The following is a 27,067-nucleotide window of genomic DNA, read 5'->3' as shown; positions in this document are numbered from 1 at the left end:
GGTTTTATTTTTAATGTATTAGTATAAGTTAGTTTTATGCATTTTCTATGTATTAGTATGTATTAGGGCAGGCTGGGTTTTAATTTTTTATGTATTAGTATGTATTATGAATGTTGCAATAGGAAGAGTTTTTTTCTGTTCCAATGTACTATTAAACACAAACCGTGGCTGATACAGATGTGTAATCTGGCCTAAAACCAAGCAACGGTTATTTATTTTCCTTTTAAACAGAATGCCTCTTTAATTTAACTTGCGTCATGACATAATCTGACAGGTATAAATAAGTAGGTATAAGGATTACACATGAAGAGATGGATGGAATTACTGCTGTGTTTGAGAACAAGTGGACCGATGTATTGATCTGGTAAAACTAAACTTAGACTGGTATTCCAAAAGTATCCTAACACAAAAGTAATTACATGGTAGAGCAACTGAACTGTCTCTAGCAATTTTGGTCTATATAAAAAAGCCTCAAACGATGAGATTATTACTGGTAGACATGACACTGACTACTTACCTTTAGTAAATACTTCAAACGTATATATTTTTATATGATTCACGTTTTTTTTTCTTATTTCATTTTTTTTTTCTCAAAATATATATTTTTTTAGTATATCGTTTAATACAGTGAAGAAGAAATGAACTTTCGTCCATTTGTCTAGTGGTCTAGTTTATTTAGTTTCATTTCAGGAAAAATATTCTATATAACGTTAAGTAACAAAAATCAGATAATCCAACCTAATTTTGTTACAAGATTGGAAATGGATTTCCAATGTGTGTGTGAGTGAAATCATGAAAGTTTTACTCCTAATATTCTATATTCAAATTAAGCCTCAAATGCTTGGACGTTTCACTGATGTTCAGCTGCGTGCATTGTAACAGCACACTCGTAGTTTAACTATGGGAGAAAGTTGTTGGTGTTAAGAAGAATGCGCGCTCTCGAGGAGGGTCGCTCCCTAAACGTGCTCGTGCCCGCAGGCCCGCGCGGTGACGTAGCGCACCTTGCCTTTCTCTCAGTCCCCCTGGTGCTGCTCGGTAAAGATGGCGACGGAGCCGCCCGTGTGTGCGCGAGTCCGGCGAAGATGACGACGAGAAGCCGAGCAGCTCAGTTCTCAGGCGCCGCGTGGACAGTGTAGAGTCGGGAGACGCCCAGAGGAGCTGTAGAGGAGCTGTGAGCGCGGTGAAGCGGAGAGGAATCGTCCGGCTGTCGGTCTCCCCGCGCCTCCCTCAGCCGCCGACGCCGCGGGCTCGGCTATGGAGGACATCAACTCCAACATTAACGCGGACCTGGAGGTCCGGAAGCTCCAGGATCTGGTCAAGAAGCTCGAGCAGCAGAACGAGCAGCTGCGGACCCGCTCGGCGCTGCTGTCTTCCTCCGGGGCCGCGCCGGGATCCATCGGCAGACCGCTGAGCGCCGGCTACGAGTCCTCCGCGCTGAGCTCGGGCGCGGCGCCGGCGCTTTCCGGCTACGGCGGGCCGAGGGGCTTCAATTACGGGGTGTCGCTGGTGGAGAACTCGCGCTGCCTAAGCCCCCGGCACTCTTACCACGGATCTAACGGCCGCTACGACTGCGACACCACCAACAACAGCGGCGTCTCCTCGCGCTACCGAGACTCCGTGGTGGATTTGCTGGAGGTGGGGGAAAGTTCAGTGCTGGACGAGGTGGAGATCCTCGACCTGGAGGACATGGACTGTCTGAACGAGGAGGAGGACAGCTGGTGAGTGAGCACACGGCCCGGGCTAGGAGAGACCGCGCGCCGCGGGGAGCTGTGGGGGCTGTGGGCCGGGCTGGGGCTAGTTTGGGGTTGTTTAGCTGGAGAGCTGAAGTTTGACAGGCCGGTCAGAGTGAGTGGTGGTGAGGAGCCGCCAGGGAACGAGCTTCCTGTGTTTGCACTGTTTACTAAAACCCGTGGACTTGTGTGACAATCCGCTGGTTTAATTTTGAGTGAAACTGTTAGCTAGTGTTAGAGGGTTTTAGACCCCCTGCTCCACCTTTTTTTGACTTTCTGTTAGCTAGTTGCTGCTAGCTTTCCGCGGCTGACGTCAGGACTGTTGTTAGCTAGGTTAGCTAGCTAAGCTAAACTGCTAACGTTAGTTTAGAGTATTAAAATACCAACACCCACTAAAACTCAAATTTAGGACTCAAACATGAACTTTCTAGCATAGTTATTCATGTTTTATCAGCCCAATGTGGAAAGGCGGTTCACTTCAGCATTAGCTGTTGAGAAATTTGTTGGATATGCCAAGCAATAACCCATATTTTATAACAGTAATTAGCTGACTAGTCACGGTGTATTTTAGATAGGTTAGGTTAGGTAAAAAGTTATGTTATGTAAATCACTGTTAATATTTAGTGACAATATTTTTTTCATAAATTGTCAAATAACTTACTGAAGTCATCCAGAATATGAAGGAACACATAAGGAATCATGTAGTAACTTAAAAGTGTTAAACAAACCAAACTACTCTGTGAATCATTTAGGTGCTCTTATCATGCTGTTAACTTGTAGTAACTCTAATGATCTCGTCCTGTACGACCCAGGTAACTCCTGGTCTTCCTTGTCAGTCCTGATAAGAGCCAATTTCATTATGACATTTTTGATGGTGTTTGCAACTGCACTTGAGGATACTTTCAAAGTTCTAGATTTTTTTTTTTGCATTTTCTTAGTTTAGTAGTTTTTGCCATAATATGGTTTAGAACATTACTTAAATATGTTATTTACTGTACACAACTTATGCTTTTCAACAGGTTAAAGGGGTAAGACAAGACAGCTGTTAACCATGTGACTTTGCCTCATAAAGCTAACATAGAAAATGCCAAAATGTGCAAAGTTGTCATCTAAGCTAATGGTGCTTACTTTGAAGAATCTAAAATATAAAACAGTGTGGCCCTACTTTTTACTGGTACTAAATGATTTGTATGGCCTTGTATTACTGGTAGGATTTTAGGCTAAACCGTACTGCCATACTTTTGTGTATCATGGCTATGAACATGCTGTTGTGGAGAATAATCCAGGAACTTTCTGTTGGCGTGAGGTCACAGCATATTGGTCATCACACACACAGACACACACACCATTTGAATTTTGAGTGCTCTCACCGATTACCCGCCCTTTATCAGTTAAACCCATCCAAAGCTGGCAGCACCCTGTAGGCTATTTTCAGAAGACTGTTTGTTGCACAGCCTTTTGCTCATTTGCTCGTTCCCAGCTGAGGGCACAAGTGTGTGCACATTTGGTCTCTGTGAGTGTGAGGGCCAGAGTTCACAGTAGCACCTGTTCATATAGAACAGGGGGAACTTCTTCAGGCACTTCTTTTTGTGATGACAGCTCCCTGTGACAGTCCTGTCCTGAAGCTGTCTGTGATTATCCTGCGACAGAGGGCAGGGATAGGTCAGGAGCACAGCAGGTTCTCTTTGTGGTCACCAGGTCCAGCATGTGACATTTCAGACATGACTTTGCTCATAACACATGCTCATAAGTATGGTACGCTACACTTAACTATTTGGGTTCTGAAAGCTTAAGGAATATGTCTGTTTTTAAAGTACTGTTTCAGTTTGGAGGTGTGTGAGTTTGTATTCTTCTAAGGTCCAGACTGATCTCAGACATGCATATTAAAGGGCTGTAGTTCTGCATGTCTTAGATTTTATTTGCCCACTTATAACACATTTGTGTGGTTTTATTTACTGGAAAAAGTCATTCTCTTTTACATGCTCATTGGCTGACCTTTTTTTACCCTGTAGTTACAATCAGACTGTTTGTTAAGTGTTAAGGTCTAAAAATATATAAATTATGTTTCTTGTTAATAGCGACCCTTCGTTAATTAAATGGGTGGGTCGGTGTTCAGACTGCAGACAAATCGGATTTGTCGCTCAAATCAGACCAACTGCCTGCATTGCCGTTTTTAAGTGATAATGTTTGAATTTGCATACCTAGACATCACAAATTTATCTGTCTGGGTTCTTGTGGTAACAGTGCAGGTGTCAGTAACTCCACAACCACACAGCTAGATTCCCAAAGTTCTGTCACTCTGGATTTTAACATAGTTGTTGTATGTCGCATCACAAGTGATGCAAAGACGCGTTGAAATCTGATTTTAGTGGCCAAAGCATCTGTACAAATTTAAATATAATATAATTTCAAACCACCTCCTAATATGATTCGCTGATGTGCTGTTTTTGTGGTTTAGTCTATCAATCAATCTGAATACTATCTAGATATGCCAGAAATCTGATTAGGACTGGCAGTTTGAACATAAACTTACAGTCCAGTATATGTAGAATTAGAATTACATTCTAATGTTTTTTTGACTGGTCATGCTGTGTCCTAGTCTGCATTACTGTATTTGTGTTCTATTGGCTATATTTGCGAAGCTTTGAGATTTAGCACACTTTACACAGATTTTCCCCCTAGAAAGCCGTAATCCTGAAACTTGAGCTTGTCTGGGTGGATTTGGGCTGAGTCGCATGGAATGTCTGGGAGCTCTGGGAAATCCCTGCAGCAGCTGGACTGCTGTGGTCAGGAGCTGATGAGGACTCAGCGATGAGATCACAGATGAGATCAGTGATGAAATGTAAAACCTCAAGCCTACTATCAGTGCAAAATGTAATGTTCATGGTTTGACACGAGAGAGCACAGACCACGAATAATAAAGATCCTCTTGCTATGGATTTCAAAACTTTGGCTCCACAGTCGGTCTTTAAGGTAACCTCTCTGTTACCTTATGTGTAGTGTATTGGATGGATGTGGCATGGATGTTCATGACCCTATAAATGAGATCAGCGGTAGCTGGCATAGTACAATGTATTGCAATAATAATCATGCATTAAAAGGTTATATGATCAGAACTGTTCGTTACCTATTTAAATCAGGCTTAGTTTCTTCCTGTCAAAAAACAGTAGTTTAATTTTTAAAAGGAAGTGATTATGACAGCTCTACGTGTTAATATGTGTTATCGCTCTCTAGCCAGCACATGCTCTCAGAGTAGAGAGATTACACTAAGTGCCAGTGTCTGTCACTGAGTCCTAGCGTAATCCTAAATTATACCACCAGGCTGGATTAACAGGCAGGTGGCTTCTGTCCAGAGGGCAGAAAAGCTCCTGTAATCAGAAAGACCTCGTTCTGGCTTAAGTTGATGTTGTCAAACAGCACTGTAGTGAGATTTGTTCTGCTGCACTCTGTCTAATGAGATGTAACAGTGATGACAGCCTGCAGTCTTTTGTAGATAAAATGCAGCAGAAGGCAGCAGTGCTGGTTTCGTTGTGTAATCGTTTTTGAGGAAGTCTCTCTGTCAGTGCAAAGAAACTTGAAATATCCCACAGGGCTTCCGTTATGAATGGTTATTCTACTTGTTTGATTTTCCAGGCCTGTTGAAGCACCTGTGGGTACCGCTCATTCTTAGTCCCTACAGGAAATCAAGCACTGTTTTCTGGTGGAAAAAATGATGGAAACATTGCTTTCTGTCACTCAGGTTCACATTCTCTTGCACTGTTCCTCTTTCACTCCCTGTCTGATTTTCCATTCTTTTCTCTCTCTTTCTCTTTCTATTACTTCTTTTCTTCCTCTCTCTGTCTCCCCCTTGCTCCCTTTCTTAAATAAGCTCTCTCACACACAGAGACTGTGCTTACAACTGCTGAGTCAGGTTTTTATTTACGCCATTTTTTGTTTTCTCTCTTCCTCATCCCCATTTTATTTTACACTTCAGTTGGACCTCCATGATTGTTGCTCTTTGAAGCTTGATTAGCTAGGCCTCAGCTAGTAGGACTTTTGCACAGCTCAGTTTAAATTTCTCGTTCCACCATGTCTTTTTTAAAGACATGTAATTTTCTTTTTGTGATTAATGCTTATTTAGTTTCTAAAACGTAACTAAAACATACTAAACTAGCTTTGTCATGTATTGTGTATCCTAAAATAGTTACAAACTGGCAGTGTTGGAGAATTGGCTTGTTTTGTCTGAGCCCTTTAAAAAAAATCAAAAAGAATATATTGAGGTATGTTCACCAGATAGTAATCCTACATCAGCCATCTGCATGCTTACATCATGAACAGCGGGACTTCTGCCCATAACAGTCTGAACTAATGGCTTATGGCATTAAAACAATGTATTGAAAGTTTTTGTCCTGTGTTTTGTATGCAGGTTGTATGAGGCCAAGCTGAACAGTCCTCTGCAGAAAGCACTCAGCCCCATCGTGTGGTGCAGACAAGCCCTGGACAACCCCAGTCCTGACATGGAGTCAGCCAAACGCTCCCTCCTACACAGATTGGACCTCACTATGTCCGGTATTACACCCACCCATGAACACACACACTTGCGTACACCCTGCTTTCATCATCTCATTTTATTCACTAGGATTTCTCCTCCTGTTCTCCTCACTGTGATCTGGCTGTCACTGAGTTTGTGTGTGTGTGTGTGTGTTCAGCATGTGCGTGCTGGCAGTTCTCTGGGCCCTGTCTTTGACTTTGAAAGCCTGCATATCCGGGAGTGTGTGTGCCCCTGTGTGTGTGCTCTTGCGTCCTCACACTAATTATAGGGAAAGCTTTTTGGAAGGGCTCAGATGAGTGGGGTCTGTACATGGGGTCAGTGCCATTTTTGCTCAGGTATGCTCATATGACTAGCTTTAAATTGAGCAACACTGTGGAAGAAGAGTGTACTGAATGTCTACAGTTACCAGCAAGTCAAGTGCTTTACTGCATCAGAGCTTTTCACATCATGTGTTCTAATACTGTTAAAATGTATAATGTATAATAATCCTATACATTTGAGTACCACAATTATTTTTTTTTTACTCTTAGTTTAGTTAGGTTAATGTTAGCTATATTTTGCATAGAGCTTTAGTTTTTTCCATTCCCCCCAAAGCCAAGTGCTGGCACTGTGCTTACTCTGTCTGTGGATGTCTATCCTGTGACATCACCTTGAATGACCTCAGAAGTGTGCCAGGTGATTCATGATGCGGCACATTCACTCTTTCTCGGCTCTTAAGATTAGACCAGCAATTCAAAAGCCAGACCAAAAATGGTTCATGCTTGAGGCAGGTCCACATTCCAGACTGACATGATCTGGTTACAAAGACATTGTCTTGGGTGTGTCCACAACATCATGCTCATTTAACTTGAAATATGTCAGCAGTAACAGAGAGCCTGTGTGTTTGTTTCCACACTGCTGCACTGCATAGAGCTACCAAGCAACAGTTGGTTAGCAGATAAATGTACAGTATGTGCAAGGTAATAGGGTTAAAAGGCATGATGATAAACAGGAATCTCCCATTACTTGATGATGAAGCACTTTACCCACTTTAACCAAGCCTTTATTGATTTTGCAATAAGAGAGAAATCGCAAACAATGGATTACCCAGCAGCCTCGTCAGCATAACATTAGCGCTAGCTTATTACAGGGGCTCTGGCTAGTCAGGCTGTGCTGGGTTTGTAGCGAGGTCTGCTTAACTGCAAGTTACCTGAGTCACTCAGGCTCCCTGGAGGATCTACATAAGGGCCTTTAGGAGAACTTTCAGAAGCACGTGCTTGACGAGTGGCGTGCCTGTTCTATCTTGTGTCCTGTGGGAGACACCTTTCAGTGCGTTCTATTTTGTCCTGTGCTTCTTTGTTCTGGCTTTTTAAAATGTGAATAGGGCAGGTGTACACTAGAGGCTATGTGAGTGTGCATGCTTAAGAGAAACAGTGAGACGGATTAAAGAGAAAAGAAGGATCCGTTCTACTACTGTCTTTTTTTAGAAATCATCTGTAATTTTCCATTGTAATTTTTGTTTTTGAACAGTTAATTTGACAGCAGACATTTAATGTTGTGACAGCAGGGGATCAGACAGTTTCAGCTCAGAGGTGTTATCACAGCTAAACAAGAGGGAGGAAAGAAGAGAGCAAAAGCAGATTCATTAATTTTTACTTTAACACACAGTTTTATTACAAATCTGTTTGAACATTGCAGATTCACAGATGAACTTGCAATGCGGGAACAAGCAGCCTAACGTGTATGTGTCTGTTTATCTGTCCATGGTAACCAATCCATTCACTTTACACTTGTGTCTGAAATGTAAACAATAGCACAGTGCTATTCCAAGCACCATGGTTGCATAACCCACAGGAGATAGAGACTCAGAATGCAGACAGAGACAGAAACCAAGCCCTGGAGCTTACTAGCACTCCACTTGATTTGTTCATGGTTTTAACCTTGAGCTTAATATAAATTATTCATTAATTGTTTGCTTGTTTTCACCATTACAGGAAGTTTGCTCTCAGTGTTTAAATGGTCTTCTTTGAGTGCACAGTTGAAAATTTATTTCACAATATATTCCTTAGTTTTGGTTTATACAATATAATTTCAATATTGATAAAAATAATATAAAAGCCAAACAAAAACAGCAAAAATGTTTTAAAAATGCTTTAATAACCTTGATTGAGTGATGGATGTTGTGAATGTGTATTGAAATTTGTGACATCGTGTTGTGGCCTGTTTGTGGCCTTTTTAGATTGAGTGACTAGACTCAACCTGCCCTGTAAAGGCTCATTTACATTTAACATTAAATACAGTAACTGATAAAGCCTTAGTCCATACTCTGCATTCATTGCCTCTGTGATTGTGCACATTCTCTAAACAAATATGTAGTGTTATACTCAGATGCATATTCTGTATGCAGCAAAATGACCCGTCTGAACAGTCAGATTGTAATTGATGTGACTTGCGTCAGTCCAGTTTAGCGTTTTCATCCTGGTGTAAACAGATGACTTCAGTGAAAGAAAAATGCAAATTTCTGTTACTATGGTAACACTTTTTAAGTCTCTCAAGATGGGTAAGATGAAGGTTAGTGTACACAAATAGTTAAACAGTTAAAATGCAGTTTTTTTTAAACATGATTTATTTCAAAAACCATGTTCGTGTTAAAAAAGTGATCTGCTTGGGCTAAGGTTGTTTACAGGCATATTTTTGTTACACCCATAGTTGTTGGCAAAAACGATGGTCAATTTGAGCGCATATGTGAAACAAAATTTTGGGCTATAAAATTAGTGCATTGTATGCTGAGCAGAAAACTCTGTAATAAAAATTGTGTTTATGTAGTCTAAATCACCTCACTGTAGGATACCACACTGAGCTATGTAACTGTCCTGTGTTTGTTGGACTGCTTCTTTGATTATCATCTTGAATACCTCAATTAAACACTAATCTAATCACTGATTTTTTTTATATATAAATTAAAGGTTGCGGTCTCACATCACTGACCATTTCAGTATCTGTGCTTTACACTGTTATACTGAAGTGGTAAAGCACATCATCAAAGCTGAGCACTTTTAAAGATGTGTTAAACCTGTGTCTGAAGTGTTTGAAGTGGGATGTAAGCAATGTGCAGGTTAAAAGTCCTTTACCTCTAGTGCCCTTTTTTCTTTTCAAGGCCAATCTTTTTAAAAAGAAAGCGTACTCTGAATGAGTTCCTGAGAGGCATGTACTTGAACAAGGATTTATAGACTCCTTAGAATTACACTTACTGAGCTGGAATAACGCTGAGACTTTCTTTATTTAATTCCATGACTTTTATACCTTTTTCTCAATTTTCTAATGTTTTTATTTTCTCTCTGTTCCACTCTCTCCTTTTTCCTCTTTTCTTCTGCTGTGCCTCATGTCCTCTGTTTTCCTCTTCTGCTCCTCTGTTTCTCGCACAGTCTCTGCCCCCTTTCTCATTCCTCTCCTCATGTGACCTGCCCTCAGCCTTGTTTGTGCTTGTGGGTGTCTTTGCTCTTTGCAGTCACTCTGAGTTCTCCCCCAAAATAACCCCATTGTGCTTCCACAGTATAACTTATAAAGTCCCAGTGACAGCTTTTTAAAACAGTACTGTCCTGTTTTTCCAGCTAACTGTATCATGATGCGAGAAATAAACAGAGCATAATGGCTGGCATATCTGTGCTTTTCTCTCTCATAAGTTGTGTAGGTAGTGTTTTAATGGAGGGATTGACAGACGGAACATAGTGGAGGAGGGCCAGACTCTTATCCTCTAATGAGCTCGGCAGACTTTTAGACCACATTCAGTGCCTTGCAGTACTACAGCTATCCAGGGAACAGCTTCAGTCTGTTGACATTAGTTATACATATATGTCCTTTTTCCTTATTACACAAACACACACACACAGAATAATGAGTAGGCTTTAGGAGTTATGTATTTTACTGTCTCTGGAAAAATCTTTTCATGAGCCAAACCATCAGCTGCACTGGAATGGAAAGGCCATCATTTCTGCATCTGTGGTCTCACTGTAGCCACTTTTTTTTCTAGTAGGATTGTAGCTTGGACTGGGTGATTTTGGCTGCATATAGCACTCACTAAGAATTTTTAACAGTATTCAGTTGACAGTCAAATTTAGCAGACTGTGCTTTTATTTGGCCTCTTTAAAAATGTGGGGATGTGATGGTGATTTATGTAACATTCTAACCTCATTAACATTTGTCTTCCATCAAGTAGAAAGCCTTTTTTAGACAATTAGAGACAGTTGCTACATAAATTCCAAGTACACTTGGAATGAACTGGGACAGTATAAAGATGCTGTTGATATATTGTTTTAGGCCAGGTTTTAAGGACTTGTCTATTTTAATCTGTACCTTTCTAATATACAGCAGCACAGCCATACCGGTGCATCACATTGGCTCAAAATCTGAAAATATCATTATCTCAAATTCCCATTTCTGCAGTATTTCATCAGCTTAATTTAGCTTTAGTGCTGCATGTTTTCGAGTGTGATGTAGTTTTCAGTCAGTTCTTTCAGGCATGTTGTCTCATATAACAGTTTGGGTCTCTCTTTGTCAGTTCTAATTTCTGTCATTGTCTGTATGAATCAGGACAGACTTTCCTCCTGGCTCCTCCAGACCCAGACTCCTGTCAGTGCACTGGGGTTAGAGGTCATGTCCTAAAGTACTTTGCAGTCTGGGAGTTTGGGATGACGTAGCTCTGGTTTAGGGCTTTAGAATATGCTTCTGGGTGGGTGATCATGTAAAAAAACAAACTCTCAATATTCTTGACTTGTATGAGCACTTCTTAATTTTTACATTACATTTAATTATAAGCAGACCTTCAACCTTACAGGTTTCTGACTGAAGCAAATGTACTACTGAGTATCTCTGACAGATTGTACATGTAAAAAATATACAATCATAATTATCCTATTTTAAAAGTTGCATTAAAACAGTAATTCATTTAATCAAATTAATTTGTTTAACCTCCCAGCCTTATTTCTGTATATATTCTCTATTTCTATATTCTTAATAAACACATCCAAATGCATTGTATTATTGTGTCAGGCTTCTGTCAGTTACATTGCTAAACCAGGATCGGCTACGATCTGCCTCAAATGACAAGCGTTCATTAAAGGACAATTTATATTTTTAATTTAAAATGAACCTTCACTTTAGGTGCATACGGTACGCTGTAGCCTGACCAGATATGTAACTATGCATCACAGAGAGAAGTACCTGAGCTTGGTGTTTTCATCTACACATTCCGACCCTTGTAATTTAAACTGCAGAGTAGGGCACACATAGGCTGCACTGTAGACGACACATTGACTTGGCACAGGAATATAAATTAGCCTAAAGATGTGACATGAAGTAACCTCAAAGTTTAGACCTCTGCTCTGTTAATGTGTCTGTTCTGATGTTCATAGCTGTAGAATGTACAGCTAATCCCAAACGCTAACTATGTGAACCAGAAATATGTCATTCAGTAGAGCTATGCATACAACGTGTTTATAGTTGTGAGAGGAGAAGCATGCTTAGATGTGTGATCTTCCTCTGTAGGAGATTTTCAAGGAATGCAGTGGAAAAAGCATGTGGCTCTAGAGGGTGAACAGCAGACCAGAGGAAGAAGGCGGAGCATAAAGGATGGAGAGGAAAGGAAAACAAGGTCAGGGAGCAGTGGACTCTAATGGCCTCTTGAATACCCAGCTGCGAGTACACACACACACACATACACGGAAAGGAGATCATGTGAGTGTGTATCCACAGGGAGCTTGTTCCATTATCCTCTCAGTGCTGAGGAGAGATGGAGTGCACATAGATATTCATCATCAGAACATTCAGGTTCTCCAAGCAGGCAGCTGAAATGCTGTAGACTGTGTCCCAATTGTCTGAGAATCAGGTGTGCTTTTTTACCAATTTTTTACCAGTTTAAACACTTTGTTACATTCTTGGAAAGTGCTAGTTAGCTAATTTCACAATTGTTACTCCAAGCTAAATGACCATGCCCTGTTGAGAATAGGAACTGGATTAGTTATAAATACAGTTCACATCAACCAGAACCACTCAACAACTCAGTCCAGTATGTTTTTGTAGTGTACAACATGCCTGCTGCCTCTAGGAGTAAGGAGAATGTAGTAGCACAGTGTCAGAACATACAGCTTCCTTGCGAGAGTACAACATCATTTACAGTCATGTTCTTGTCAGTTTTATGTAATGGTGCTTTGTGCTTATAAATTTCAACCTGTATTACTATAACAGACATACTTGGGTGTTCACTGTCAGCATATTGAGTTTTTTTGTTTTTAAAATGAAACGTTTTTACCATACCCAAACTGTATACTGATTAAAATATCAAATAAACCTCAATCAGCCACACAAGTGGACTTACGGGAACTTAAATTGTATACAGGGCTGATGGTGTTCCGGCGCCACGCAATCACACACTAAAGCCTGCTTTATACTGTCCACATCAAGAACTAAGCAAAGACGCGTCGATGCTCACTTGTGCACGGCACATAAGGTGCCTGTACTTCGCCAAAAGTTTCCATTGTGTTGCCTGGCAGCCTTGTTTGCTGTCCAGCGTAGTTAGAGAAACTTGGAGGTCCACGGGGTGGAGATTGAACGATGTGCGGAGCTTTCATGCAGGGCAGTGGTTTTGTTTTTAACATAATTTTAGCCGTGCGGGCGGCTGCGTTTTTTGTCAAGTATAAAACCAGCATTATAGGCAAGAGTGTATTGGGAAAACCACTAAAGTTTGCGTTCAAACGAAGAGTTTTTACAAGCAAAGCGTTTCTTCAGGATCATCTCTGAACTACAGAATAAAATAACACTTACTAAGCATGACTTCCTGGTTTAAATGACCCCTAATAAGCTGAAGTTAAAAAGTTTAATCCTGATGTAGTATAAACTCTGGTGAGGTAGTTTAACTGAGTAATTGCTGTATTAGGAATGGGCAGTAGCCTCAGCACAAACTTTTTTTTTCTTTCTCAATAAAAAATGAAGCTGTGTCCTTGTTCATATCCTTTAGTCAGTCATGGTTAGGCTACTGATCAGATCCTAGAGTACTTTATATGCCACCTACTGACCTCAGTTTGCTATAATCAACTAGTTAAAAGCAGAGATGGATTACAAAACAGGTCTACCAGGTCCAAAGTCCCAAAAGCTTTTGGTGCTCTGCCCAATATAATATAGGCCTATATTGGGTTTGTTTAGAATCTGAATGTTGTTCATTTATTTCTACAAAATTCACCAAAATCTTTAAGGGGCTTAAAAAATTGTTGCAGGGTAGCATACTCCTCAACCCTGCTTGACAATAATAATGATCAGAGTTATACACAGGCTGTTTGTATGAATGGGCCCCAGGTCCAGCAAGTTGTTAAGTTGTTAAGTTTGTTGCACACATAGCACCCCTCCCCTGCCCAACTCCCGAGCATAGAAAAAAAAAAAATTGGTCACCATCATGATCATGATTTTTTTTCCCCCACTAGCTATGATACTGTAAGCAACATAATATTTAATGATAGCATTTTGAATTAAATAAAACTGTAATATAAAAAACAGTCATGTTCATTAAATCCGAACAGTGGGATCTGAAGAGAGAATAAAACACTGCTATCTAGAGTTCTGGGTGTTTAAACACACCACAAAATGAACAGCTGTGTGCCACCAATCTTTTAAAGTAAACTATTATTTCCAAATAAATACATTTGTTATTGAGAATGTATACAGAATTGCAAAGTATTGCAATACTTTTACACACTTCCTGGTGTATTGTTATACACTAAATAGCAACATTGAAACAGGCACTGGCTTGTGTGTGTGTGTGTGTGTGTGTGTGTGTGTGTCTCGCTAAATGACTGTTGAACAAGGCATGTATGTGTGTGAGAGAGAGTGCGAGAAGTGGCTCGTACAGACTGAATAGAGTGTATTGTAACACTCTGTGCTGACCAAGAAAGGCTTTTTTGTGTTGGATTTGCCATTTCCATATGCTATAATAGACTCTGGTAAATAACTTAACATAGTACACACTGCCCCATGCCTGCACTGACATTTTTAGAAGTATGGGGGTGTATCTGTTCATGTGACTATTTATTAATATTTGAGATTCACAGTGAAAATTCTTTATGAATTGTAATGTGTCATTGTTTTACCATCTCTCTTTTCTGTCTGTAGCAAATAAGAGGAGGAGTCTGTATGGAAACACCTACAGCCCTCAGGTGGGCTATGGAAACCAGTACAGTCCAAACGCGTCGAATAGTCCGTACAGCAGCGGCTTCAACTCCCCCTCCTCCACTCCCTCCAGAGTGCCTATCGTCAAGCAACTAGTACTGCCTGGCAACGCGGGTTGGTACTCACTTTAACAGTATCCTCGTACTTTGCTGTTTACTGTCAGTTGCAGAACTTTCCAGCCTTTTTTGTTTTTCATAATTTATAATATGCCTGGCACAATAACTTGTATTGGACAAAATATTGCTATTGTTATTTTTAGTTGAACATTATTTAATGTGAATATAATGTAATAGCATAATGAAATTTCACTTGAAAATCTATTTACTTTTTAATTAATATTATTTTAGGAGATGTGTACTTTATATGCTTCAGACCAGTCTGTGTGCAGAAAGGCTATTTGTTGATGCTTTGGTTATCACACTGGCTAATATATTGGTAAACTGTGTGCGCATGTGTGTGTGTAGGCCATCAGCGGAGCTCGGACAGAAACCCTCCAGCAGTTAGCCCCCAGTCATCAGTAGACAGTGAGCTAAGCACATCAGAGATGGAAGAGGATTCTGTGGGTTCCTCTACCACCTACAAGCTCAATGACGTCACTGATGTTCAGATCCTCGCCCGCATGCAGGAAGAGAGTGAGTGTCTTTTACAACAGAAATTTTGGTCTGATTTTTTGTCCCAGCATGGCCTAGGCTGATTGGCTGTAATCTAATAATTTTGAGTCTGTCTTGAATTGAAATAGGCTAAGAACTATTTAAATTCATAGGCTAAGCTTTGTTGATTTCTTGTTACATACAGTAGTTGCTTACAAAGTAGTTCAAAGTAGTCTAAAGTAGTATAGTAACATTAGTAACATAGAAACTCTCCTACTGTGTTTTCCAGGCCTGAGACAAGACTATGCTGCCACAGCATCACGGCGCAGCTCAGGCTCTTCCTGCCAGTCTCTGCGGCGGGGAACACTCAGTGACCAGGAGCTGGATGCCCAAAGCTTGGAGGATGATGAGGAGGAGATGCTTCACCCTGCACTGTATCACCCACCTGTGACCCGCTTCAGCCCGTCTCCTCGCCCCTCTCCCCGTGTCTCACCCCGCCACTCGCCACGCTCACGTTCCCCTGCACGCTCGTTGGAATATGTCCGAGCCTCACCACAACCAATGATCAGCCGCCTTCAACAGCCCCGCCTCTCCCTGCAGGGCCACGCCCATGAGCCGACTAATGCCATTAAGAATGAAGGTAGGCTGTGCCTAGGCATAGACTATGTCTGCAGGAGTGAGCAGAAGATGCATGGTGATGATAAATACTTAACTTTAGCTACTGTAACTGGAATCAGAAATAGTTTGCACCTGTGAAGTTAGATGGTTTAAATACCAGAATAAATGAATAAATGTGGCATAAGACCCACAAAATGAAAGTACATGCGTCTTATAATCGAAACAAATTAGTAGGCTACAGTAATAGTAGTAGCATGGAGTGAATTAGCATATTTTTGAACATAATTATTCATTTAATATTGTAATTTAACATTATAGACAGGCTTCTCAGTTAAATTTACTGGGTAATTTGCTGTGCTGTGCATTTGTACCACATAAATACAGCTCTGGGGAAAAAAAAACAAGAGACCACTTAAATATAAAGTTTCTTTGATTTTACCAAGTTGAAAACTTCTGGAATATAATCAAGAGGAAGATGGATGATCACAAGCCATCAAACCGAACTGATCTACTCTAATTTTTGCTCCATGAGTGGCATCAAGTTATGCAAAAGCAGTGTGTAAGACTGGTGGAGGAGAACATGCCAAGAAGCATGAAACCTGTGATTTAAAAATCAGGGTTATTCCACCAAATATTAATTTCTGAACTCTGATATGTATTTTATTTATTAATTAAATTATTTATTTATTTTCAATTCTGTGTTGCATCTTAATTCGAACGTGGGCAATACTGATGCCAAAAATCGATTCAGACTTGCCAGCATAACTTAGCGTAATGTGCACGCATTGTGACCTGCTAGTATGATTGTACAATTCTATGTTCTTTATACGGATCTAATCAAGCAAGCTATCCTCATGTTTTTGATCTTTAGCAGTGTCATGCTAGACATAACAAAATTATTGTTGTTGAACATGTATTATGTAGAGAACAATTCAAGAGCCTGTGTATGTTTCTTATTTGTGTGTGCATGCAGAAAAATTGCGACGGAGTCTTCCCAACCTGACTCGCTCCAGCTCCGGCCCTGCTGCTGAACCTGTCAAAAACAGCCGCAGCTGTGAGTCCAACCTGCAAGTGCCAAACGGATCCCCCCGACACCAGACGAGTCAGTCAGCTAGTGAGTACACACTTGTGCACACACAACAGACATTGTATTCCTCAAATCCATGTTTGACTTGTTTCAATATTCTGTTCCATAGAAAGTAAAAAGCACTTCTATCGAGCGGTCTGGCTTTCACATCCTGACTCACTGCATTCTCTGTGCCTTGGCTTTGGTGGAAAGGGACTCTTCTTCATTTTAGAATACTCATTTTCAGCATTTACTTTATTTTATCTTGAGTGTCATTCCCAGTGAACATTTTTGAAATATCTAACAAGCATTAGACAACAGTCCTTATTTAAATTTGAGTATTTTTTAAATGAAAACGTTGATTGTTATAAATAAAAGCTCAATCAATCAATATTTAATACGGCACAGGTGATATTTGTGATGAAAATATTTAGACAAGATTGAATTTGAATTCTCACTGGCATTATGGCAACCCCTTTCTTTTTTTTCTTTCTTTCATATTTTTCTGTCTCTCTCTGTCTTGATCTCTTCTCTTCTGCATGTTAGTGTTTTCTCCATCCTAAACCTCCCTCTTTCTTGGCTGAGGTAATGGTAGTTTGGCTTTGTTCTTTGTGATGGGCATATCTTGGTGCTTTCTTCATGGATCAGGAAACTTATTTTTCCGGGGCACCCTCTAGTGGCTGGTGATTCCTTGGCTGGTTAACAGTGCACTCTGTCTAGGTGAGGCATGGCTGGCTCACATACTGATCTTTGCTTCATCATAAAATACCCCACCCTGGCTGGCTGTTCCTCCTTTGGCTGACTCTTTAAGCCCTTAGTTATGTACTGATCCTGGATCAGTGTCTTAAGTAAGTGCTAAAGGCCTCAGGATGATGCTGAGGTAAGTGCTGACCTCAGACCAGTCTGAATCACAGACAGTGACGTCTGCTTGTTTCTCAGCAGCACAGCAGCAAAGGCTCTCCGGGCCGGCTCGCGCCTCCCCCAAACCCAAAGAGCGGCTGCAGAGCCCCACGTCCCTACGAGGTAATGCATACAGACAGCCCCAGCCTGAAAATACTGTTGCATACAGATGATGTAGTCCTCACAGCCATTGCCAGCACTGCCCCCTTCTGGTCATCTAAATTTTTGTCACGACATATTACATATCTACCAAGAAATTGTGGATGGAGGTCAAGGCCTTGGTGAAGAGAATTACTTGATATGTTGTATTATCAAAATTAAATTAAATAAAGGCATAGGCAATAGAGAAGCATAATCTGATTTCAGCATTGATTCAATGGCAGGGATTGTCATGTTGGTAAACAGAAATGATTGAGAATTGAAGTAAAGAAAACATTTGCTTTTATAAATGTTTTGCATAATAATAATAAATAATATATGGCATGTGATATTTTAGTCCATTTACTCTAACAGTGGATCAGTGTAAGGAATTATTAAAGAAGAAATCCAGTGTGAAATGGACTTGGGGTGTAGTAAAACATGATAACGAGTACGAACATTTGTTGAAAAGCCCACATCTGTTTGCCTCCAGCGTTCAGTGGAAATGCATGATTTTCAGCTGGTACTGAAAATATCTCTATAATATTTGTACATTTCCACTGAATTAATTTCGCAATCTGTTTCCCTTTCCTACATATTTGTTTGTGCTCGTCAGTCAACTTATCGTGGCTTCATTTCATGATGGCAGTACCCGGAGAACTACCTGAAGGTTCTGTGTGTTTAAACAGTGTTTTTTAATAAACCATTTGTGCACTTTCTGTGCAAGTTCTCAGTGCCACGTTTTAAATGCTAGGGCCGTCAAAATTCTACCAATAAAGTGTGGAGCTACTTTGTGCTTGTTAATGGTATAAAAACATTTAGTATATTTAGTGAATAGTGATTTCTTTGCATGGGCAATACTATGCCCCTTTCATTAGCATTGTAAGCCTGTTGGGAGCATCGGCTAAAAGCTCTGTATTTTGGAATGCTGGGGGTAAACAGAGGTGGGCTATTTGACACATTTGTAGTTGTTATAATGTTTCACTACACCAAGTCCATTTTACATCAGATTTCTCCTTTAAGGTGTAAGATGTGGTAAAGTCCACTAAGTTTCATCCTGGGCAGTTTGACGCTGTGACACTAAAATAAACCTTATCATTTTCTGTACCTTCACTGACCCAGTGGATCAGCGGTTTATAACGTCATTTTTTTCTGTGTGAAGAACAGTACAAACCTTTATTATTATTTTATTTATTTATTTATTTTTAACCTAGTTTGTATATTAAAGTATAGTATGCCTAAATCATATTATGGTTTATTGTGTACTAATATGTGCCATTCGACTAATATGGTAATTAACTAACCATTAATAACTAAACTGAAGCAGTCATTGATTCTGAATGGTTTTGATGTACAATCTTTGCAGACACCGTCAGTTACAGGACAGGGTTCTATAGCATGAAAAAAAAAACACTCAGAATTTTGTTTGAGCACACCAGTGTGACAACAAGTTGTTAACAACAGAATTCACCACTGCATTATGCATGACCAAGAGCTACAAAATACTATTACTATTGCAACAGGTGTGTCAAATCAAAAAATGTATCTTCACGTATTTCACATGTCGCAAGTATATATATAATAATATATAATATATAGAAATATACAGAATGTTTTAAATTTCAATAGTTTTTTATAGTTAGATAAAGACTTTATTTCTCCTGTCTTCTTGTGTTTTACAGGAAAGAGATATTTCAGTGAGAATCTAAATCCTGTCATTTTTAAATATCGAAACGCATTGTTATTAAAAAAAAAAAATATATATATATATATATATATATATATACTGTGTGCCATGCTCCTTGTATCACATAGCAGTGTTCCAGCAATCCACCTCTGTATGTAACCAAATAAGGGCACGTTATGCATTTTTTGAGTTTTTATGTGTTTATTGGCTACCCAGCATTTGCTGAGTGTAATATATGGTTTTGTTTTACTTGGCAGCTTGTAAAAAAGCTCTTTCAATACAAAGGAATTTAGTGTATTTTTCGAGAGTGCTTTGTGTAGGATTTTAACTCTGTGACAAATCCACCTTCTTGTTCAGATTTTTTTCTTCCACTTTTTACCAATTGTGTGGAAGAACTGCCTCCAGTGTTTTCACTACAGTCTCTATGCTTTTTGCTTGAGTTAGCCATTGATTAGTAATATTTATTTTTTATATTAACCTAGTGGCTGAATGTAATACAATCATCATAGCACTTCATAATATTGAAGTGACACTTCATAATACACACTTTATATTATCCTTGATGTTGAAATAAATAAACACGAACATGATTGAGCAGGTGTCTCTACGTCCATATAGACTAGTTTGCGGTAGCTGCTGTTAATAGCCACTGTGTCGAATGTGGTTTGAATTTTTGCATTTTTTGTGGAATGTGTTCTTTGTGTAAGTTCTGGAGTTGATCTTTGATGTGTCCATGAGCAATATTGCATTTATTTGAGAAGTTTACGTGTGCCATTATGATCCTGTGCACGCCACCACTCTTCACCTGTTTGCGTGAATGTGTAAGCCACACCATGTTATATTTAAGACATGTCAATTAAAGATGACGCACATCAACCTGATTCTTGAATAGGTAAACAGTGGATCTGATTTTGAGAATCTTAACGTAATGTATTGTACTACAACACTGCTACCCAACAGTTTAGTTACTCACAGTTCAGACTAAAACATAATTAAACATATATGTAAGTATTTACCTTTTACGCTGGATTTGTGTATTTGAGTCTATCTTCACAGTATTTATTAGTTTACATCCCACATGTGCCCCTGGTCCTTTCTGATGCTGGTCAGTCAGAAAGGGAGGGCTGATGAAGAATGTATATGAATGCATTTGAACCCAGGAATCTCCTGTTTCTATCTTTAGTTCATCTCTCGTGTTGCTTTGGAGAGGAGGGAGATTTCAGTGAGTATTCACTGAGAATCCAGCAGTTTTCTATGTTGTGGTATTTTTTTTATTGTGTGTGTAATGTGGTTGGTGTGACTGTGCTTGTTTTTAATATGAATATTATTTTGTTTTTGCCACTAGAGGGAGTAAAAGCTACATTCTCCACCCTCAGTGGAGCATTTTATTATATAGCATTTTATGCTGGGGAAACAAATGCTAGTAAAATGTGCCAACTGAGATCATTGCAGCCCGTCCTTCCATCCATATGTCAATGTATTATTTGAATTCATCTTTGTTGACTCCTTGTGGGTGTATTTTTTGTTTTTTAATTGTTTTCTTGTTCCTTTATAATGATGAGATTGTGCATATACTGGTCAGGTGTCTGAGTCTGTGAACATGAAGTAATCTTACACATTTGGACTTTCAGGTTACAGTATATCAATCTTTTTATTTTTTATACTTTGTCAGTATTTAATATTTTAGATATTTTTTATATATACAGTTTTCCAGTCATTTGGTCACCCTTTTATGTTTTCATGCAGAGCTTGAGTGCTGGATGTTCCGAATCCCCATTTGTAAAATCTCTGTTCTCCCTTTGTTGTACTTTGTACCTTTTTCTTCCTTTTGGCTGCATGGAATTTTTGCTTTTTTGGTTGTTTCTCTTTATCTGTCTCTTCATCTCTCTGTCTTCTTGTCCTCCACAGTTCCTTCCAGTAGTAAACTGAGGACTCCTGCTGCCCCCTCACCTCTGGCCCTGCGGCAGCCTGTAAAGGTTGTGTCTAATCCTAGTTCGGGCACATCCACACCGACTCGATCTCTAGCCCCGCCCCGCAGTGCTCTGCCCCGCCCTAGTGGCTCAGCTGGTGGGGGGTTACCTGTGCCTCGCAGCAAACTGGCCCAGCCAGTGCGCAGGTACACAAACATTTATACACACACACACACACAATGTATATGTAAAATGACGATTTTTTCATTTAGTTTAATTTGTGAACAAACTGACACACAATGTCAAAGTTTTTGATGAACGGACCAATAGAAATTCTCCAAAATTACCTGAAATAAACTCTTTACATTGATTTCTATTAGTGCTGGGCAGTTTGTCCAAAAATGTATATCAGTGCTGTTCTCAGGCAAGATGGAGAGAGGTACGAGTGTTTAGGCTCAATAGAGCTAAGTAGTAAACTCCAGTGTGTTATTTTGCTATGATAACTAGCTACCGTTATCTAGCGAGCTGGCCCAGCATGATTTTTTTTTGGCAGTGCTGTTCTGCACAGTGCTTCTAGTGGTATGACTGTATGAAAAAAAAAAAAAAAGCATACCGGTTGTAAATTTACCCAGCACTAACTTCTATTTAAGAACGTTTTATTTCTTCTGTTGCTGTTTTGGAGATTTTTTTTTTTACAATATTAAAAACTGCTGTTTAATGGTAAATGCTCTCCACAAGGTAAAGATTTGCGTATTGCACTTTGTGTAAAGAGCAATTCCTTTGTAAAATTAGACTTTGTACACCATTGTGCTTCACCTTAGTTAAGAATAGGCACTTGAGGCTCTCTTTGTGATGAAAAAACAATATTCTATTCATCAGTCCTAAATCTATCATTCGAATAATCTCAGTTCAGTACACACAGATGTCTACCAATACTTTCAAAAGACTGGAACAAAGTATTTATTTTATTTCTGTGTGTAGTTCATAAAAGTAATGATGTTTTAAAAAAAAGTAAACCATCAATCCCTCTGCTGCACATCACCCAAGATATGTTGAATCTCCTACTAAACTGAAAAAAAAAGAAAATATAAAAAATGTCAAGTCAGATTTTAAAATGAAAAAATATGTTTTATTGAGGTTCTGTTTTAATCAGTTTTTATTTCTCTCTCTCCCTCTCTTCTGCTTCAAAGGTCTTTACCAGCTCCCCGAAGCTACAGCGGCATCAGAGATGAGAGCTGGAGGGAGGGCTGCTACTGAGCATGCCCAGAAACCTGCAGCACAAAGACGGACTGTCCAACCTGGCACTTTACCGACCTACATAATTATTTTTTTTTTTAGATTACACAATATCTGCAAGAGAGTCACTCTTAGCACCTCCATACAATCAGCAACATAAAGGAAATTCTCATCTCAGTGGGGTAGAAACATGGCTAGCTGGAGATCCGAGAATGCCAAAGAAACCAACTGCCACCAGGAGGCACTCTCACCAACTAAACAGAGCCTATACAGAGAACTGATTTAAACCAGTACCTGATATCTTTGCCTGAATGCCTACTCACTCTATCTATCTCTCATTGAACCTGTGTTCTGACTTTTCACTGTTCCTCTCTGCTTCTGCACCCCTAAAAAAAAAAAAGCCTGGACTATCCTTACATAAATTTTCTCTGTAACGGGCCTGTTGCAATCCTGTGTGAGTGGAGTAGTGTTTTTTAACGTTATATAATAGTTGTCCTGCCGTGCTTGCTGGACACCCTTAAACAGTGGCTGTATGGACTGAATATGAATCCATGACAGTGTCTTTCTCCCAGAATGTCTTGTCATATCTATGTGACAATTATTTATTTAGAGTCATTATTTAAAAATCTTATTTCCAAAGTACAAAATATTCATAATCAGTATTTTTTTCTTAAGTTTTGAATGTTAATGTTTAAACCTCAATTTAAAAGCTAAGTTTCCAAAGCATTTTTCAGTGGATTCATGACGAAGCAACTGGATATAACATTTCATTTTATCACTGTGTATCAATCCAGAACTATGAGATCCAAACCAGGGTTGTTGTGTTTTTTTTTTCTTTTCTTTTCTTTTTTTTATATAATATGTTTCAAGTGTAAACTTGTAGAATCATGGAGTGGTTTGCTGAAATACAGGAGGATCATCGATAGTGCTCTTTGTAAGATCAAAGCAACTTTTCCCAAATTGTGTGTGTGTATCATATCCCTATTTGGCAGTTGAACTATGGTAAACCATTAGATGTTAAACATTAATTGTTAAATTTGGTGGAGAAAAAAAAATGTATTTTGTGCATAATCAAGCTTTGATGGATGACCGGTCCATTGGTCTGTTTCTGGCTCAGGGGAAGGGGTCATAAGATGACATTGTGATGTGTAGCGTGGTTGTACAAGTAACTGAAAATGTCTAATGAACAGCTGATCATGGAGTGTTATCTTTTTGTGGTTGTCCCCATCATCAGGTCTTTTATGGATTTGATAAAAAAAAAGAGAGAAAGAAGCCTTTCAGTGCATAAATGCATGTACATTGAGGTTCATGGTCCAGCAAAAGCACAGGAAACTATGCCTTAAAGGCAAAGCTTCAAACATCATACACTTTAAGCAAAGAAACCACACTGTTATTCCAGTGAGAGTCGCAGAGGAAACGGAAAATAGGAAGTGCTTGCCGTTGCTTGAGTGGCAGTGGCACTTCAGACGCATGCAGTAATGCGTCAGTAAGACTGCGAACGTTCGTTATAAACATGAGTGCCTATAAGTTATAAAATCACATGATTGCTTTTATGTCCTCATTATTGTTTTTGTTTTTTTTCGTTCTGTATTTAATTTGGTGCCAACTGCGTTGTTTTGCCAATAATAATTGTTTGCTTCAGGGGTCGCTGCATTTCTTGCTTGATCTTTTTTGGCTAATGTATTATTTGGTTTTATATTTGCTTTGATAACATTTATATTTGCTTTTTGGAACAAAAAAAAATGTATGTTATAAACGCCTTGATATTTATGACTAAATGCTCTGATCTGTTGAGAGGCTTATTTATTAAACAGAGCGATGCCTCTGCACGGTGTGAGGCAGCGTCAGTGGGATGCCTGAGCCTTGTATAGGCATGAGGATGGTCATGCCACACCATTTTGTGGACAGTTTTGTTAAAAAACTTTTATATCTCCACAGACATGATGCTCAGTTTCCCCTGTGTTAATTCACATTGCAAATAAAATGTGCAAAAAATCAGTCTCAGTCTGCTAAATGCATTAGTAGACTACTTTGCTTCTGTCATTAGTATTCAGGGCCACAAGCCTCAGCCACACACAAACCAAGTGCGTAAAATAGAACAACTTTTTTTTAGTTTTTGTTTTTCCAAAACAATGGGCATGTTTGTATGGCATTTAAAAGTCTAATAATTCTAATTTCTGCAGGTATCTGCTGTTGCAGTGGCCATATTCTGATTTTATAGATCTGATTAAGGTCTAGATATCTGATCATCAGATTTCAAAAAGCTGTGGCAGGACACCTGAAGTTTGAATCACATGCTTAAATCATTGGCTAAAATCTGATTGCCTTTTCCATGTAAACCCAGATTTACATTGATCGGATTATCTGACTTATCTATTATCTGATTAGCTGGGTGCATTTGTGAATGTGTTGTTCACATTGACTACTGACACAATCTGATCTGCAGTTATTTGATAATTAAGTGCATGTAAGCAAACTTATTGACCAGGTGGGTTGCTGTGGTTAGAGTTAAGCACATTGAAACATTAATTTTAAGGCTCTGTATAGTGAAATTATAGTTTTATTTAAAGCATAGGCTTAAAGGAGGGATCCGGTGTGAAATTGACTTAGCGTGTAGTAAAACATGATAACAATGAAAACTTTTGTTAAAAACCCCTTCTCCTTTCACCCCCAGCATTCCGAAATACAGCGCTTTTAGGCAATGCTTCCAACAGGCTTATAATGCTAGTAATAGGGGCATAGCAAATTTTCACTATTTCTACACCATTAATAAGCTCAAAGTAGCTGCACACTTCATTGGTAGAATTCTGAGGGCTTAAAACAAGGTGTAAATATGTTTTAGCTTTTTTTTTTTCCTTTAAAAAAAAAAAACAACAAAGCGATTCCATTCAATGGGCAAAGCTATGCCCCTATCGCTAGCATTTTAAAGCAATTGAGAGCATCGGCTGAAAGCGCTTTATTTTTGAATGCTGGGGGTAAACAAAGGTGAGCTTTTCAACACATTCATACTTGTTATCATGTTTCATGTTTAAAGTCCATTTCACACCAGATTTCTCTTTTAAGCCTGTCTTTTACATAAAACTATAATTATATTAGATGGAGCTGAAAATGAAGAATGTGTTCAATGTGTTTATTATAGATGGTTTATAACCTGCCAATTTGGCTAATTTTATTTATTAAGCCATATAAAATTCCTGCTGTGGGAGTTCATTAACAAATATTATTCTTAATGTGACAATATTACTAGATTAAAATTTCAGCTTGCTTCAGTCATATAGGCTTATGCCATTCAGATATGCTATATGCACCCTGCAGTTGGATCCCTGTTGACACAGGGGTAACTTTGATCTCCAGGTAAACATTAGATAGTGTCTGTAGCTGTGTGAGACCATTACCCTAACAAAACCATGACCTTCACCAATAAGAGAAGCACAACAAACCTGAAGCTACATTAGGACAAAGAGCAGCTTCTACAAACACAACTAGACAACTCTTTACAGAAGGAGGACTGATAAATGATCAACCAGTCAGTTTTTAGTTGGTGCAGACAGACAAAAACACAAGCCTGTAATCACAAAAAGTGTCATTTTGAGATGAAAAATTCTGATGATTTGTATGAGGGGAAAGTTTAAGAACTCTAGTATAGTATAACAGGTGCATCTTAAAATATTAGAATATCATTAAAAAAGGTACTTTATTGCAGTGATTCAGTTCAAAATGTGAAACTCATATAGATGTATTACACACAGAGTGCTCTATTTTAAGCATTTATTTCTTTTGTTGTTGATTATTATGGATTACAGGCAATAAAAAGGGGTCTCAGAAAATTAGAATATTATAAAAGACCAATTTATACTTTTGGCTGTGTACCAAGTCCTGCTGGAAAATGAAATTCACAAAAGTTGCATGAAAAGCTGTAAAATCTTCTGGTAGAAGCTGCGCTGACCTTAGACTCGATAAAACACAGTGGAGAAACACCAGCAGATGACATGTCTCTCCAAACCATCACTGACCATCAGTAAGGAGCAGTCTGGAGGAAGAGTGGAGAGATACACAGTCCAAGCTACTTGAGGTCTAGTGTGAAGTTTTCACAATCAGTGATGGTTTGGAGAGTCATGTCATCTGCTGGTGTTGATCCACTGTGTAATATCAAGTCTAAAGTCAGTCCAAAATCTTACAGCACTTAATGATTCCCCCTACTGACAACTATTATGAAGATGCAGATTTCTTTTTCCAGCAGAACTTGGCACACTGCCCACACTTCTAAAAGTTTCAATTGTTTTTTAGGGTTTTCATTAACTGTAAGCCATAATCATCAACAATAAAATAAATAAACGCTTAAAATAGATTAATCTGTGTGTAATACATCTATATAAAATATGAGTTTTACATTTTGTACTATATTACTGAAATAAAGTAACTTTTCAATGCTATTCTTATTTTTTGAGATGCACCTGTACACTTTACT

General features: G+C 39.0%; 1 protein-coding gene across 6 annotated transcripts; it reads left to right on the top strand.

Annotated features, from left to right (window-relative positions):
• Positions 1 to 1,024: 1,024 nt before the first annotated feature.
• On the top strand, positions 1,025 to 24,597 carry slain2 (SLAIN motif family, member 2). Of its 6 annotated transcripts, none has more exons than XM_007257019.4 (10): positions 1,025 to 1,718; positions 6,136 to 6,278; positions 14,398 to 14,568; positions 14,919 to 15,086; positions 15,334 to 15,684; positions 16,636 to 16,776; positions 17,671 to 17,751; positions 20,637 to 20,675; positions 21,362 to 21,569; positions 22,554 to 24,597. In XM_007257019.4, exons 1-10 carry the CDS (start codon positions 1,255 to 1,257, stop codon positions 22,618 to 22,620), a joined length of 1,833 nt encoding a protein of 610 aa, XP_007257081.3. In that variant the 5' UTR covers positions 1,025 to 1,254; the 3' UTR covers positions 22,621 to 24,597. The 6 variants fall into 6 exon arrangements, with proteins under 6 accessions (XP_007257081.3, XP_007257080.3, XP_007257084.3 ...); XM_007257018.4 differs by having other exon boundaries at positions 17,668 to 17,751; XM_007257022.4 differs by lacking the exon at positions 17,671 to 17,751.
• The last annotated feature ends 2,470 nt before the right edge of the window (positions 24,598 to 27,067 follow it).

This window comes from Astyanax mexicanus, chromosome 1 (assembly GCF_023375975.1).
Source record: "Astyanax mexicanus isolate ESR-SI-001 chromosome 1, AstMex3_surface, whole genome shotgun sequence".
NCBI lineage: Eukaryota > Metazoa > Chordata > Actinopteri > Characiformes > Acestrorhamphidae > Astyanax > Astyanax mexicanus.
The sequence above is the reverse complement of the archived record's forward strand: the minus strand, read 5'-3'. Positions and strand labels throughout refer to the sequence as shown.

What these genes read in the sequence shown, in the direction of transcription:
- slain2 (XM_007257018.4), top strand. Translation starts at nt 1,255, where the DNA reads ATGGAGGACATCAACTCCAACATTAACGCGGACCTGGAGGTCCGGAAG. An exon ending in GAGCCCCACGTCCCTACGAG is followed by an intron (nt 17,752 to 20,636) that starts GTAATGCATACA and finishes TTCTATCTTTAG; the next exon opens with TTCATCTCTCGTGTTGCTTT. An exon ending in TGGAGAGGAGGGAGATTTCA is followed by an intron (nt 20,676 to 21,361) that starts GTGAGTATTCAC and finishes TGTCCTCCACAG; the next exon opens with TTCCTTCCAGTAGTAAACTG.